General features: G+C 38.7%; 1 protein-coding gene across 1 annotated transcript in view; it reads left to right on the top strand.

Annotated features, from left to right (window-relative positions):
* Positions 1–17,114, top strand: part of GSTCD (glutathione S-transferase C-terminal domain containing) — a 69,996-nt gene that overhangs the window by 40,709 nt on the left and 12,173 nt on the right. The window contains exons 6-8 of the mRNA XM_086611981.1: positions 15,858–15,973; positions 16,195–16,239; positions 16,645–16,773. Coding sequence (XP_086468107.1) covers positions 15,858–15,973; positions 16,195–16,239; positions 16,645–16,773 — 290 coding nt within the window. The remainder of the gene's footprint in view (positions 1–15,857; positions 15,974–16,194; positions 16,240–16,644; positions 16,774–17,114) is intronic.

Genomic DNA, 17,114 nt, shown 5'->3' with positions numbered 1-17,114 from the left:
TTAGAACCATTGATTAGACAACAAGTGCTAATTGTACATATTCATTGTCTTGGGAGCTCAATTTTTGCCTCTGCTTTGGATTTCAGGAAAATGAGTTAACCTGTGGCAATCTTTGCGAGCTGGAGTACTTTTATTCTGTGTAATATCAGTAAGGAAAGACTCTTCTTTGCGTTTTTGTCAAAGGCATGTATGTTCGTAGTGGAGAACTGTATGCGCAATTAGCTTTTCCGCAGTGTTTCTGAAGTGATCTTACATTGGATTAGCCAGAATTAAAATATTTTCCATTTAGGCAGCTGTCTGAATTGATATATCCAGATTGTCTCTAATTGGCATTTTTCACTTGCTCTGAAATTCTTCGAGGAATGTATTTATTTGTGACTAAGTGCTGTATAGCATAAGCTGACACTTCTGCGTTATTTGAGAGACGTTTTTCATTATGTGTTGTCCTACAGAAATGCATTAAAACATGTTGAAATTTTATTACATTTCTTTTTTATAAACTTGATGTAAAATGTTATTGCCTGCATGCTACATGTTTTTGACCCGTTATGAAAAACTTCTATTTATGACAGGATCGTTTAACTTCACAATCTTTCTGTCACAGTGTGCAGTAAAGTAGCGTTTGTTCGTAATGGATGACTGTTGCTATGAAGTATGATCCAGATGATCACACCATTATTTTTTATTTATTAAAAGGGAAAAATCAGATATTTATTCTGTTCATTTGATTGGTTTGTCTTCCACTGCATTATAATTAGCTCGTGCTGATTGTAGTCAGGTTATGCTTTACCTAATCTGGAAGGATTTGAATGGGTGGTTTGGATTACTGACAGAGATGAGCAGGTTGAACAGAAGCATTCTGCAAAATACCCTCATTCTATTAGTTTGGATAAATAAACATATGTATTACAGCTCTACAGGTGGTGAAGGTACCAATGGATTGTCTTTATGAATACTTTTGTTACAAAGCCTGTTTCTTCTCATAATAGTAAATGCCAGAGTTGCTTAGCGAGTGGTCTGATTTTACATAGTTACAGACCTCCTCAAAGGAAAAGCTGACAAGGCTGAAATATTTGTTGGTCCTGACCCAAACTGGTTACCCAGAGCACTGTAAACATATTGAAGGACTACTTGGTAACCGTACTTGGCTGTGGTATGCTACCTGCAAAATTGCACAGCTAGCATAACAGGAACTTAATTAGGGCTGAAGGACTGCCATCTCAGCCACTTTCGGCTTGTGTTCGTAGTATGAGAAAGCACTGGAGGCAACATGCTATGGAAAGAAAAATGCTAATTGAAAATAGCTTTTTTTAAAAAAAAAAAAATCTGTCATGTGTACTTCTTATAACAAAAATTTATTTATTATGGAATGCAATTCTGGAGGTTATACTAATTTTAATGCTAATCATCAGCATTCTCAGTAGTAGACTGGTAACCTGGCAGAAGCAGATACTGACCTTCAACATCAGAGATTCAAAGAATACTTATCCAAAGCTGGTGACTTGCTTCAAAATGGTATGGAAAACATCCTAGCTAACTAGGTATTCAAAGGAATGAATTGTGTTTACTATCTAAACTGCAGTTCATTTTGATTCCCAGCCCCCCAACTTTGCTAAGAAAATTAATCAGAAAAAAAAGACATGAAAGAAAAACAGTTAAGTGGTCAAGCAGTTACTATTATTGAATTAAAACCTTATGATTGAGTCATGTAATTCCTATATTTCCTATGAACTCTTGAATGTTTTTTCAGCCCTTTTAACTAATATAAATCGTATGAATACCAGAGACACTGATTTTATACAGTAAAATTGATTGAATTGAGTAAAATTTTCATAAACTCCAGATTTATAGAGGATCAAGCTGCAAGTGCTGTGAGAATTGCAGCGTAGATCAGACAAGGTAGAAATCTGTAACCTTGGCCTTTCCACCTAGAATGCCTTTTGCTTGGAAGTCATATCCAGCCATTATGAACTGGTGTGGTTATTGCATATTAAAATGTCAGTGAATTACGAATCAGTCATCAAACTCTTTACAGTGTGGGATTTAATTTTTGTAGTGACTGAAATGCAGGATGAAGGTAGGTGTTTTGGAGGGATTCCTCCAGCCATTAACCTCTGTACCATAAACAGATATGACGTGTAAAGTTAAGCTGAAAGTGCTGCTGTTTGTCTAGCAGTCAGCTGTTCAGTTGCTTGACACATAAGGGCCAAATGAATCATGTTTGTCTTCTAAACCAGCTTTTCCTGTTTCTGAATTATTAGTTCAGGCTTTCTCACTTTTATTCATAAGAAAATCAGACACAGGAATAATCCAAATTATTAATGTACCTAGTATTTAATTTTTTTTTGCTTATTTAGGGGTTGTAGTGGGAATTAATGAGCTGATGTATATCAGAAGGTGTCTTTCAGTCTTTCCTTCACCTAATTGTGCTCCACTGCTCTTTACTATACAGAGCCATTTAGCTCTTACCTTTTCCTTAACAATCAGTTATATTTAATTCAGCATAAGGAGCTGAAGAAGGGAAATCCCTATGTTCCTGCATGCACTGTGAATAGGCTGCCTCTTAACTACCAAGAGTTGGTCGCCTGAAGGCAAGATCCTGCTGAACAGCTGTGAGTGTGAATGCCCGGGGCTTCTAGCCCTTGTTCTGACCTCAACAGGGGCCCATCTCTGTTTCCTGCTAGGGAAGGAGCTCTTCTGTTTCTGCAAGAGACAACCACTCGTAGCCCCTGGTGAGCGTTGAATTCAGCAGGAATTAGCTGTTCCCCTTTCTCGGCAAGACAGTAGCTGTCAATCAGTACAGTAGGCTTATGAGAGGTGAAGAAACCATTTTTTTCTTTTTTCATTGTCAGGCAGTAACATCTTCATCTGAAGAAATTTTGCAGAAAGTGAGCAGCCCCTACCTCACAAGCCTGGATGTTGCTGAGATTTGGTGTAATATTGTGCTTAGGTGAAACAGTGCTCCTTTTGGGGTTAGAGACCTTTTTCCACCTTTAGCACAGCAGAGGTTGCTTTTCCCTTTCCTTTATTCTTCCCCAAAAGTTTTATTGTCTTTCACTTCTTAAGGTTTGTTTTGGTGTGCTTTCCTCCTTACATCTTACTCAAACGCTTTCCTATCAGTGATAGGTGGGTTTGAGCACATAAGGAGCAGAAGATGAAAAGGGCTGACTGCTCAGGTGTAGTGAGATCATGGAGAAGTGGCAACAGAGGAGATAGAGTGAGAACAGGAGATGTGAATTTAAAGGAACACTGCTGTTGTAAAGCTGTTACAAACCTGTCTGCTGTACTGTGTTTGCTCTGACACTTACTCCTTGAGCAAGGCGTTCTGCAATCTTACTACCTGAAACATACCCGTTTGTAGAATCGTGAGATAGTTCAGGTTGGAAGGGTAGTCTCAGGTGGTCAGATAGTCCAGTAGGGTCAGTCCTGACCCTGCAAGTGCTCATGAGTTCTGAACGCATTGACTTCTCTTTGTGTCATCTTGACCCTAAAGAAGTGAAGGTAAGGGAGGAAGATGAAGGAAAAAAGAGAGAAGAGTGGAGAAGAGGCAGTATATGAATAAATGTGAGAAAAAGAAGTGAAAGAAGGGTAAATGCAATGTTATTTTTCTCACAGTTCTGTCATGACACAGTGTTTGACACCTTCCTTGAAATCCCATGATTGTATAATATTGCCTGCTTTAATTTTAAAACAAAATAATTCCCTCATCTTTGAGATTCTGGAGAAATAGCTGGGAAATATGAATCTCAAAGGTTTCAAAATGAGAAGAAGGATGAACAGACATTGTCAGTCTTAAACATGTAGTAGCTTAGCATTTTGAAACTAGTGTTTTAGGAGGGGTGCTGATACATGATTTTTCTAAAGATTGCTGTTGGCAATATTATAATGTGAAAAACTTAGATGAGCTGTCTCTAACAAGTACATACTAGTGTGGATAACACATTTGAGAATAAGTAGAGGCTTCACAATCGAGTACAAAAAAAGTTTAAAAATAGTGTAAATACTAAGATTAAATGTGTAAAAATGATGTTAGCTATGTCTGGGTTGCTTTTTTTGGAATATTGTTTTGAAGATGAGCAATTGGAAAAAAAACCCCAAAACTTTTATAAGTAGAACATAGTTACATTCAAAAGGAGCCCAACATTAATTTTCTTTTTTTTTTTTTTTTTTACTGGCATCTGTTGATCTTTATTTTTTTAAAGGCGACTTGCTCTTTTGTTGTTTAAAATCCTCTAATACAAAAAAGGAAGCAGACCAAATTCCTGCTTAGGTTGTCAAAGGTCAGTTTTCATAGCTGTCTGACCTTTCTAGACTACACCAAGATAGTGTATGTGAAATGAAGGTGGTTTTTATGCCTGAAATGATAAAGCTATTTTGCAAAGCTTGCCTTAATAAAGAGCAGCTTGGTTAGTAAGATCATGAGTGATTCCTATTTAAAAAAACCAGTAAAATAGTCTCATGGAGTTCAGTTGTCTTTCCTGTCCTTTTTATTATTGCCTTATATCTGTATATTTTAAACCACGCGTTGTAGCATTCTCTTCTGCTGCCTTGGCTGTAGCTAAAACATCACCACATTTGATCATAAAAGCCTTTATATGGTAAAAAATACTGCGTACTCTGGTGTTCTCTGTTCTGGCCTTATCTGTTGACTGAAATTGCATGCTATGATTTATCTGGAAGGAGAGTTTATAGGCTTTATTTTGTGATGTTTGGTTTTTGGTTTGTTCCCCTCCGTTCAACAGATGCTAAAGCTGTTATTTTATATGTGTGTGCACGTCAGGAACTTCATGAATGCTGTTAGTTCTCTGAGACTTGCCCAGAACATTCAAGTGTGCAAAACGTGGTCTCTGCAGAATGAAGACTGGTAAATTCTGTTAGTCTACAGTGTGGTATGAGTTCCAGAGGAGGGCCACGAAGATGATCCGAGGGCTGGAACACCTCTGCTATGAAGACAGGCTGAGAGAGTTGGGGCTGTTCAGCCTGGAGAAGAGAAGGCTCCGGGCTGATCTTATAGCAGCCTTCCAGTACCTAAAGGGGGCCTACAGGAAAGCTGGAGAGGGACTTTTTACAAGGGCATGTAGTGATAGGACAAGGGGCAATGGATTTAAACTGAAAGAGGGGAGATTTCAATTAGATATAAGGAAGAAATTTTTCACTCAGAGGGTGGTGAGGCACTGGAACAGGTTGCACAGAGAAGTTGTAGATGCACCATCCCTGGAAGTGTTCAAGGCCAGGTTGGATGAGGCTTTGGGCAACCTGATGTAGTGGAGGGTTTCCCTGCCCATGGCAGGGGGGTTGGAACTAGATGATCTTTGAGGTCCCTTCCAACCCGAACCATTCTATGATTTTATGATTCTATGAAATAATGAACTGCGAAGTGCAGAGCAGCTCTGTATTCTTAGCTGTAACAAGGCTCTGGGCAACCAATGTTGGCTTTTGTCAACCCATTTGTTAGTCCCATCTGCCTCACAGGTTAGTTAAAAACCAACAAAAAAATTGAAACTAAAAAAAAACAAAACCAACCTGAAAATCTAATTATTGTTGTGAGGAACTGAAAAAGCTAAGACACAAAGTAACAATGAAAATATCCAGTGATCTGATAGGAAAAGGTGAATAGACTGTATACCATGATAAATTAATAGCAATTTTCTTCATTTAAGAGAGCGCTGCTAGAAATACATGAAGCTGTAGAATTGGCATATGTACCTGTTACCTCTTTTTAAAAGTAAGCATTTACATGCACTTTTACCAACAAGTAAAGGCATGTGGAGTCTTTCCTAACTTCATAGTTCCAGAATATGTTTTGATAAACATCCACTCAGAGTTAAAAAAAAAATCAAACCAAACCAAAACAACAAAAAAACCCACAAAAAATCCCCCTTCCTCAAACTGTTTGGATAAACGTGGCTGCTGATTACTTCTACTCATAAAAATGCACTCTGGGCAGCAGGATATCTTTGTGTCTGCTTCAAACAGACATATTATAAAACAAGTTGTTTTATAAAATATTAATTATAGAAATAGAGGAAAATGAAGTTTTCTTCATTGCAGCCTGATCTATCAGTGTTTTCCCTGAATCTTTAGCTCATACTTTTGTTCTCCAAGAGTGAATGGAGAGAGCTTAAAAGGAGGAAGAGGTGAGGTGTGGAGAACGGTAATAAAAGCACAGTCCTTCAGTGAATGCTGCTAGTTTTTATTACTCACTTGCTCTGTTTTGTTTATGTCTGTGATAAAGTAGGATATTTCATGATAGAATTACTGCATTAACATTCTGATGCAGAAGTAAGGAAATATTTATACAATCAGAGCCAGGTTTTGTGGTTTTTTTTGTTTGTTGTTGGTTTGGGTTTTTGGTTTGGTGGTTTTTTGTTTGGTTTTTTTTTTTACTTTGAGCCAACTCAGTTACTTTTGAAATTAAATCAGTGGAAAAACTGTTTTAAGAGGAAATTGAGTTAAGCCAATGCAGGAAGTCCAAGCTGAAAAGAAATGAAACACTGGCATATTTCTAGTGTACCTATATTATATTAACTAAGGTCGAGTATCTGCATTGGGTTTGCTTATATATATATGACAGTATTATATTTTATGCATGTACATATATTTGTACATATGCATATATATGTATGTGATAAGGGAGGGAGATCAGAATAGCAATTTCCAAAAGTAAATGAAGAGTGAATGAGTCAATAATAAACCCAAGCTATCTGATCTTCTATCTGAATGAACAAATGTTTTAGCCTCTCTAAACAAACACAATAATTTATATGTAAAAGAATGGGCTCCTGTTTCTCTGAGGGCTACAAGATAATGATAGATTTTTTTGAGTCATCTATGTAGGAGCTTTAGGAAGCAGGTGATTGCTTGCTATAGATGTTATTCTGCTTTACTTACATTTTCTGTTGAAGGTTGTTCAATGTGCAATTTTTCAATTCACCTGCAAGCTCCCTTTTGTACCTTAGGATCCTTATAATATTATACCCAGAATGAGGGAAAACGATATTTAATGTTGTCTTTTGGTGATACAAGCAGTAAAGCTTATCTTCTAGTCTGATTTTGGCATAGGCATTTATTCCTGGTTCAATAGAGGAAGTGATTTACACTTTGAGGGCTTCAGTCATGGCAATATGCATGAGAAAACGTTCCAGAATTGTTACAAGCAGACTTTGCAAGGACAAAAACAATTCTGTTCTGTCCTAAAAAGCTGTTTTGCCTTCTAGAACATTGTCACAGTGCCTAGAGAATGCCAAGGAGGAAGCTGAAGCGTGTGTGTACGATGTAAACATAGAGTACAGCACTAGGGCATGCTTGAATAAGCAGTGAGCGAGATCTACTTCATATGGTGCAGCGTAGCATCTTACAGAGAAACAAGGAATTTGGGTTTCTGTACTGGCAGGGCTGTTACTGCTCGAAGAGCCAGTACAGTCACCACCATCTTGTGGAACTGCATCTTTCTGCTGCACCTTGTAGATACGTCTCTTGAAAAGGCTTGAACGTTTAGTTCTCCCAGTAGGCTTTGGAGATCTCTGGCCCCTCTGTCTTTATATCACATTACAACTCTCAACAAATGAGACTGTCTGCAGAGCCAAAAAGCTTACACTTTCCCCGCCTGCAAGCTGCCTTTTGGGTATGCCTTAGGAACAAAGGTCTTCGAAAGGCAACAAGATCAGAAGAATGAAACAGAAAAAAATTTGGGTTTACCGTAGTTTTCTCTACAATAAAACATAGTTTCCAGCATAGAGCTTTGGCTGCAGAACTATTTGATGCTTTGTGATGCTTCAAAGTAGGTCTTTTTTATTTCTGATGATTCTGTTCCCTGGCCTTCCAAAATGTGAATTAGATTCTTAGTCTTCATGCATTGCTGCAGGTAGGACAACCTAGAAGTATCTCCTCAATACAGTGGAAATGCTAATTAAATACCTACTTTAGAATTCAGTGAAGCTCTTCTGAGTTAAATGTTTCCATTTACTTTTTGATGAAACTGCTTTGGAAAATTCACCTACTGTACTGGATTGTTAAAGGGAACTGATGTAGTGGAAAAAGTGAAAACAGTGAAACTTTTTTTTTTTCTATCATTTGAATGATGTTTTCTTTGTCACTGTTAATTTCAGCAGATTCAGTGTCCCTCATTGTAAGAAATACTTTTATGACCAAATTCAGCCGGTTTTGCATTTCTGGAGTATTTTCAGCCTTGCTTCTCTGTCTATTTTGTGTCTTCATAAGCTTGTAAAATTTCGTCTTAATATGTAAAATGATTTGGTTTAGCATTTGTCTGGATCAGTCTTGCTTTTTCGGGTGGACTCAAATTTATTTTTCACATTCAGGTGTCCCTTTAATATTTTTCTTTGTGAACAAACGGAAGAGAATTCTCAAGATGAGGAAGCAAATATTTTTTTCAAAACTGCTCTGTGATAGAGGCCAGCCTTTGAATGCTGTGTTCGTGTCAGAGCTCAAAGTCAGACCCTTGGACTTAATGTTATTCATAAAGGAGTACATTCTTTGCAAATAAGAGGCAGACTTCCAGTGGCAAACACTTTTTAGTCCAGCATCACCACAAACAGCCAGACTGAATTATTTCACAAAGCTATGTAACAATGAGGGAGTCGGGCATAAGGAAAACAATTTATTTCAAGCCTGACAAGCGGGGGACCAAGGTTAGTGTCATTCTGCAGTCTAGACTGCCATGAGGAATCAGTTAGGGACATTTTGCAGTGTTAATTGTTTTACAGCTTCTCTGGAGCAAGAGCTTGCTTTATTCCTGAAGCTGAAACCATAGTCTGAAGAATGTTAACTTTTTGCTTTTGAATAAACGGATTTATATCAGTTAGGAGATTGTTCAAGTCCTGATACAGGGTATGGTCAGACTTCTCTCTCAACAGCCACACTTTCTTTTCTGAGTCCCCCACTTTGAGTTGTACCCAAGTGTTAAAACCACAAACATGCTGTTTGCTGTTTTGAATTCAAATACTGCTCAAACAAGATTATCATCCTGTTTGCCCTATCGAAGTTGCCTCCCTCCTTTGTTATAAAAGGGGGGTGAGAGGGAGAGGAGGATTGAGATACACATGCCTCTTGCATGCCTTTTTGACAAGTTTGCCTTTTGATGTGTGTATTTCAGACTGTGATTCAACTGGGTCTTTACCATGACATACTTGTAGATCATACTGAGACTGGCTGACCCATCTCCTGCTACTTCTCTCTCCTCTGGTGTGGTCATGCAGTAGGAGTAGCAAACAGATGTGATTGAAAGCTAACAGCTCCCTTCTTGGGAGAGAGGAGAATGGAGCTAGGTCAGTGCAGTGAAAGGGAGCAGCTGGAAGGTGGCCCCAGGCTGGAGCAGGGAAGGTCAGATCTTCAACTTTCAGCTCTGGCTGGTACAAATTGACTTAAAGCAGATGAAGTTGAAGAAGAATATTGTTCAAGTAACCAAGGTGACCAGTGGACCATAGCAAAGTTATTGTCCTTGCTAGTCGTAAAGATTTAGTGAGGTTCTTTATAAGAAGGTATTATTATTTCTGACTAGTAAGAATATTTCTTTGTAAATAAATGTCAGCTGAGGTGGCATCCTTCATGTATTTGAATTCTGCTCTTTCTAGCAGTTGCAGGGAAACCACTGTACAGCTATATTAATCTGAGTAATACTGTGTTTGAAAAGAAAAAAACAGCCATAACACAAAACCACAACTACCCCAAAACGAAGCAAACAACCTCCCCACTCCCCAATAGGAACCAAAAATAGTGTAGCAGGAGATAACATCTTTGAAGTGAAGGAGATATGAGCTGAGTATTATTGTAAGGAACTACCAGGAGAAAAAGCATTGGTTTCAGAAAAATGTGTTCAGCTTAGTATGTCGCAATAAAACTGTCTCTGTTGGCTTTTGCTTTATAGTTACTGATCCTTTATGCTGTAGTAAGATTAAATCAATATGGCAATAAATATTCTCTACCTGAATTTCCATGAAAAGTAGACTCACATTATCATTTGATTTAGTTAGCTGAGGCTTATGGAAAACCTAATAAAAAGATACTTGTGCCAAAACAATAGAAGTATGTGATTCTGCTATATGGAATAGAAGAACGTATGTATTGTGTGTTATATGTATGTTTTGGTAGCTGTGTGTTCCGTTGTACTGCGTTATGACTTCAAAGTTGAAAAGGGTTAAAGTCTTAGTGATGCTATTTGGGTTTTGCTTATTTAAGGAAACTTTAATGGCTTTTCAAGTTTAACTTGCAAAATACAAAAGTATTATTTGAAGACTGAAGGACTATATAGAATCATAGAATCATAGAATCGTTAGGGCTGGAAGGGACCTTCAAAGGTCATCTAGTCCAACCCCCCTGCAAGGAACAGGGATATCTCCAACTAGATCAGGTTGCTCAGGGCCTCATCCAACCGGGCCTTGAACGTCTCCAGGGATGGAGCATCCACCACCTCTCTGGGCAACCTGTTCCAGTGTTCTACAACTCTCATGGTAAAAAATTTTTTCCTAATATCCAACCTGAATCTACCTCCCTCTATTTTAAAACCATTACCCCTTGTCCTATCACAACTGGCCCTCTTGAACAGCCTCTCCCCATCTTTCTTGTAGGCCCCCTTGAGGTACTGGAAGACCGCTATAAGGTCACCCCGGAGCCTCCTCTTCTCCAGGCTGAACAGCCCCAACTCTTTCAGCCTGTCCTCATAGGAAAGGTGCTCCAGCCCTCTTATCATCTTCGTGGCCCTCCTCTGGACCCTCTCCAACTGGTCCATGTCCTTCTTATGTTGGGGACTCCAGAACTGGACGCAATACTCCAAGTGAGGTCTCACGAGGGCAGAGTAGAGGGGGAGAATCACCTCCCTTGACCTGCTGGCCACGCTCCTCTTGATGCAGCCCAGGACACGGTTGGCCTTCTGGGCCGCAAGAGCACATTGCCGGCTCATATTGAGCTTCTCGTCCACCAGTACTCCCAAGTCCTTCTCCTCAGGGCTGCTCACGATCCATTCTCCGCCCAGTCTGTATTTGTGCCTGGGATTGCCATGACCCAGATGTAGGACCTTGCACTTGGCCTGGTTAAACTTCATGAGGTTGGTACGGGCCCATCTCTCCAGCCTGTCGAGGTCCCTCTGGATGGCATCCCTCCCTTCCAGCGTGTCGACGGCACCACACAGCTTGGTGTCATCGGCGAACTTGCTGAGGGTGCACTCCATGCCACTGTCCACGTCACCGACAAAGATGTTGAAGAGGGCCGGGCCCAACACGGACCCCTGAGGGACGCCACTCGTGACCGGTCTCCACATGGACATATGAACACTGAAAAAAGGCAATATAAAAATAAAGGGCTTTTTTCCTGCTGAAAAGTTCTATTTCTTTGTGCCAAAATGCAAGACCTCTAAGTGCCACAGAGACTTTAAAGCTCTCCTTGACAAGGGCTGAATTAACAGTAATGTTAGGTTCATGAAGCCCAATAAAATATTTTTGTTGTGACCATTGATTAAAAATGAAAATAAATCTTTCTGGGACTGTACAGCACTCTGTCAGTTGAGAGTCCTATGATGGGAACAAGGCATTTTATGGAGGCCTTTCAGTGTATTGTAGCAAAAGGTCACATTCTTCAAGGTTTTGCCTTGTAGGGCTAAATTTCAAGGTACCTGCCCTCTATTGTTCTTGAAGACAACAATTAGCACTGTTTACCATCATAACACTTGAGAAATGCAAAGTGAGCTGTACTATTTGTAGGTGCAGAGATTTTAGTTGAATTTATTGCCTGTTTGCTGTAATGAAGGACCAGTGTGCCCAGTTGCGCTAACATTCTCTACAGGCTAAGTCACGGCTTGCTGTGTTTCTGTGATTCCAGCTACCGAGCTCAAAATATAGAGGTGGAGCAGACAAAAGACCTATTGATTCGAGCTTGGTTTTCTCCATCTTTCAAGGGAAGGCATGCTATTTATTGTCTGCACAGTAAGGGAGGATGGAACCTTTTTTGTTGATAACCATGAAGAGTTAATTTTTAGTGAGTTTTTAAAGGCTATAGGCTAATTTTTTTAACAAAGTATTGCTTATTAATTTAATATTCAGGATGTTGACTGACTACCAACTAGTGGATCTATTGTTGCTGATGAAACCTGTTACCGTTTTACTTTTTGATTTTCAGTGACTCTAGGATCTGTTTGCTGACTCTGCACCGTACGAAAGTTTGATGGCGTTTCTCAGGAATTGTACTTGATATTAATAAATCCCAGACCTCTTGGGAAAACCTTAGGGCTCGAGAATGAGAACAGAGAAGTTGGATAAGGAAGTAACGTCACTTACTTGCATGGATTTTTGTGCTGCTTGTGACAGGACAGGTGTGGTCTGTCCTTCGGTATTGTGCAGGAAAATGGCTCAGAAAATTTGTGCTGATGCCTGTTGAAAGGCAGGAATTGGAAACAAAATAGTCTGCCTGGTCCCTCTCATAATTATGAGAGTGAAGCTGAAAGTGGATATAAAAGAGTAATACAAAAGTTACCAGGGAAAAAAGCATTTACAGCAAATCCCATTAAATTAATTGCAGCAGTTACTTGAGCTCAGGAAGCTTTGAATTCGGAAGGTTTTCCATCAAGGGAGCTTGCAACTTTATACTGTGAATGAGCTTTAAGTACTTCTATTACTTGTTTTCACCCAATAGAAAGAAATAAATTTTGTTGGTTGGTTGGTTGTTTTTTTTTTTGTTTAAGATAATGCTTGTGAGAACCAACCACTGTTAAAACCGAGTTACAGCGTAAAATGAAGCCACCGAAGCTTATGAGGCAAATATTGTTTGTGTTCAAACCCATTTTGGAGAACGGAGCTGACCTTTTATCTTCACAGAGTATTTCTGACTAAGGGATTCTGTGTGCTTTGGCTGTCTTGAGGTTAAAAGGGCAAGTCCATACTGAATTCTGTCAAACAAAAGACTGTTTATGTTTTTATTGTGCTTTTGGAAAGCCCGTTTTTCTGTTTTTAGCTGAACCTGAAATTTTATCCAGTACTGATCAGGAGTTACGTCCCTGCTTCTTTCTTGCCATTTGTGCCTGCTGCCGCTATCTGGACCTACAATACCCCAAGAGTAGGCTTAGTGCAGTTAGAAGTGTGCCTGCATTTTATAGAGATAAGCTGGACTAATCTTAGGCAGGTAGCTTGAGTTTTAGCAGCATAGGAGCTGAATAGGTTTTTGGGAGGCCAGCTCGCCCTAAACGCAGAGCTGTCATAGCAGCGTTGCTGTTGGTGCCCAAACTGGGGGGTTGAAGCAAGCTCAGATTTACTGGGCTGAGTGGCACTCACACCCCTTGCAGCTGTGTAACCATGGTCGGATACAGATCCTGTGCGTGGACAGCTCCAAGTGGGATTCTAAGGAAGCTCTGTGTGTTGGGAAGTCTAGGCTTGCTTCCCTGCTCATTTGCTTATCAGATGGAAGAATTCAAATGTGACTCGGTTTCTTGCTGCCTGCATAAAAGAGGAAAGCATCTGGTCGTTTCTTTTTGTGTTTTTTGTTTTAAAGCAACAACTCTTTTATTAAGTACTTTATCAGGTAGAATTGAAATAATTGAAACAAAACCAAGATCAGTTGATTCATGAAAATAAACCCAAGCAGGAGCCTGTATTATTAAGATAAGAGTCCCTGTTAATTGTGCCCCCCTTGTCACAGCTGTATTTCAGGTGCGGGGGATAGAGCAGTCAAATATAAATTAGATTTCTTGATTCTTTTCATTTATTGCTCAGGTAGCCTCAGTTAGATTAAAGCTACGTGCAGGATGACAGCTGTGTTCTAAAACTCAAACAATCTGCTGTGGTTGTGTGTGAATGTACGTACACATACATAAATGTACACAGAGAGCATACTGGTATGGTTTTCTTAGATACAGGATTTTCTAGGTATTAGTGTCACAATATCTGTCTACCTAACAAATCGTAGTTTTGACCTCACGCGCTTACTTGCTAGCTCAGACACTGTGATGGTGCTGGATTTTGCACGTGCTGGAATGCCTACGTCTTCCATTGGCTTCAGGTAGAACTGTAGGTGTTGAGAACATTTGAACATTAGTTTATCAAATGGAAGCATGAAAATTAGAGGCAAGCTACGGAGCAGTTCACGTAGATGTTTGGCACGCAAGGCATTAGAGTTTCCAGTATATTCTTTCCTAAAAGTTTTTTCCAAGGATCTACTCATGTGAAAGAGATGATTCCTTAAAATGTATTTATCGTCTTACATAATGCGGTAAAGGTTCCATATCCACAGTCCTTGTTTGCATTTTTGTCATTAGAAACTTTAGTTTGCTGGAACTCTTCTTTATGGCAACTTTCACAAAGCGTAAAAAGATGTTTGGAATCCAACAGTGGTTTTAATTTTATAGAATGTGCTGATTTGTACTTAAAAAGCTGATAAGAGGTGAGGGGGTTGTGGTTCAAGCTCTTAATTTCCATTTAGTAGTAGTACGTGTTTTAATATGTCACCATGCAGTGCAGTCACCTAGGAATATTTTTTCAAAATGTCATTACTCTGCTTCTTTTAAATGACTGTCTGTGCAGCAACTGTGCAGAATGAACTCAGCCCTACTTCCTTTGCCTTCTGTTGTCAGTGTTTCTCTTCTTTGCCCTGACAGTTTAGGCTGTAATATCTTAAAAGTGATTTCCCCCCACACCCCCCCCCTCATTCTACGCAGACCAATGTAGTGATCATTTTATCTGATGAATTTGATGGATTATTTGTAAAGTGAAATGTTATTTACAGTGAAATATAATACAAAATAGTATGTTTTCAGGATAGAAATTTAAACAATAAACTGTTTATTGAGAATTGAACTGCTTTGTAGTAACCAAGAAACTTCACTGATTTGTGGTTTTTGTTCTGAATTACTCCTCAGTACTGAGAAAAATGTAATTTTAATAGACAAAGTTAATGAATTTAATACAAAACTGGAGAGGTTCAATACTCAAATATAACGTGGTACTCCAAGTGGGAAATATGTTCATATTTCAGATAGTATTAGGATTTTTTGGTACACCTAAACCTCCTTCATGAAAACTCACTCAAAAGAGTTGTTTCAGTACCTTATTTCTTATTGTAAAGATGAGCTCATAAACGTTTTTACTGTCAGTATCTGTGTCAAACTCTGCTTTCTGAACAAAAAATAGAGTATTAAATAGATGTGTCAGCACTCTGTTAGCCCCACTGGGACACGATGCATCTTTACAAATACGTAAGTGCTGACTAAACAAATTCATTATATCTGAAGCAACTGTATGTTGGACTTTACCAAGCACATGTGAAAGAAATTAATAGTTTTTCCATTTCTGGTTGTGTTACAGATGTGATGGAAAGCCAGACTTAGCTACGCAGGAGTAGTCGCTTCGAGAAGTACCTCCTTGCCCACACAGCTGTTTAAATAAACAGGGCTGCTTATGAAAAGTGAAAATTGACAGGAGAAAGTGTACAACTTTTAAGAACGAGATGCTTAAGGATAGTATATAGATATAGTAAATAGAGATTTATTTTGGCAACCTTACTGTGAATGGGTTTGAGCTCTGTTTCTGGGCATGATTCACAGGTTTGGAATATAATCAGGCTAGAGCTTACACCTATTTGCTTACTTTATATTAACATGGCTTCCAGTTTGTACGAGTCTGTTCCTAAGGATACATTAACAGCAGCAGCTGGAAAGTAAAGTTTTAAATATGCTAAAGGTATAGAGAAAGGTCTACCAAATATTTATGAATTTAGATCAAAGTGGATATGATGACCAAGTGTTTCAGGCAGTTTTTAGTCTCGGCCATAAATTACATGTGCGATGCTTTACTGTTACCCATTTAAAATTATGGCCAACTGCTGATCAATGCTTAGGCATTTTTTTCTGTCACCTCCAGGAAAGATGTCTAGAGACCGGGCTCTGAGGAAGCAGCAGCAATTGAATAATTTGGTAGCAGCGGTGACAAAGCTGGCTAAGCCTGGAGATGTGATTGTGGATTTTTGCAGCGGAGGGGTAATGTATATTTTTCTTTACATTACGCAGTTTCTTTCAGCTTTCATCTTTGCAGTGCTAAGTGGTGGCTGCCACAAAGTAAAACAAAAGTTCAAATGCTGAAATTTTAGCTGCTTTCAAAGGTTCTGTCACTGGTTAGGGAATGTTCATCATGTAATGAGTCAACAACAAGGACACTGAAAAATCACTCAGATTTTATTGTTTGTTTTTTGTTTTCACAGGGCCATGTTGGAATTGTTCTTGCTCACATGATGCCATCATGTCAGGTAAATTCTAAATATAAAGTACAGATCATATGAGCTTTTGGTCTCTGATGATCATCTTAGAAAGATATGTGTGTAGGAGAATAGATATGAAGACGCAATTGTCTCAGCAGAGGACTTAGATTTGAAACATGCAAAATTTTAGCATAATCCCAAATGTACTTGCCTGAGAAAACAAAAACTCTAAGAATATATACAATATTTGCAAGCTGATTGATATTAGCAAGTATTAAATGTTTTCTGTTGTTGTTGGGTTTCATGTTAATCATTTTGGAGATCTCGGGCTCTGCCACATGTAATTTAGAAGTTTTCTCAGCTAAACTACAAAGTTTTGTGCTTGTTAGTAATGTTGTACTTTGATTTCTCATTATTATTTTTGCCTTACATTCTCCTATGTATGAAATCTAGGTGGTGCTCATAGAAAATAAGGAGTTGTCTCTGATCCGTGCTAAAGATAGAAGTGATGAACTAGGTTTAAACAACATTTGGTTCATTCAAGCAAATTTGGACTATTTTAAGGGAACTTTTAATATTGGGGTAAGTGATTGTAACTTTTCCACTTCAGAACTTCAGTGTCTGGTTAATTACTCTTAAAACAACTAAAATATCTGAGAAAATAAAATTCTGTGTGTCCTTACAGACAGGTATTTTTGATGCTATGAAAAGCAACCTTGTTGTTACAACCTGTGTTAAGTTAGTTTTGTATTTATTATTTGTTGCAAATTGGCATCACTTTTATATTACACGAGTGAAGAAAGAAATGTCTGCTCCAATCAAATGCAAGAATAGGAGTGCTGCCTGACTATGTTGAAGAAAAAATGGGGTAGATTCTTGGTTTCATCATGTTACTTTAAAATCAGTGATTTGTTAATGGATAT

Source organism: Tauraco erythrolophus, chromosome 5 (assembly GCF_009769465.1).
Source record: "Tauraco erythrolophus isolate bTauEry1 chromosome 5, bTauEry1.pri, whole genome shotgun sequence".
NCBI lineage: Eukaryota > Metazoa > Chordata > Aves > Musophagiformes > Musophagidae > Tauraco > Tauraco erythrolophus.
Note: the sequence above shows the minus strand (reverse complement) of the source record. Positions and strands in the feature narration are given on the sequence as shown.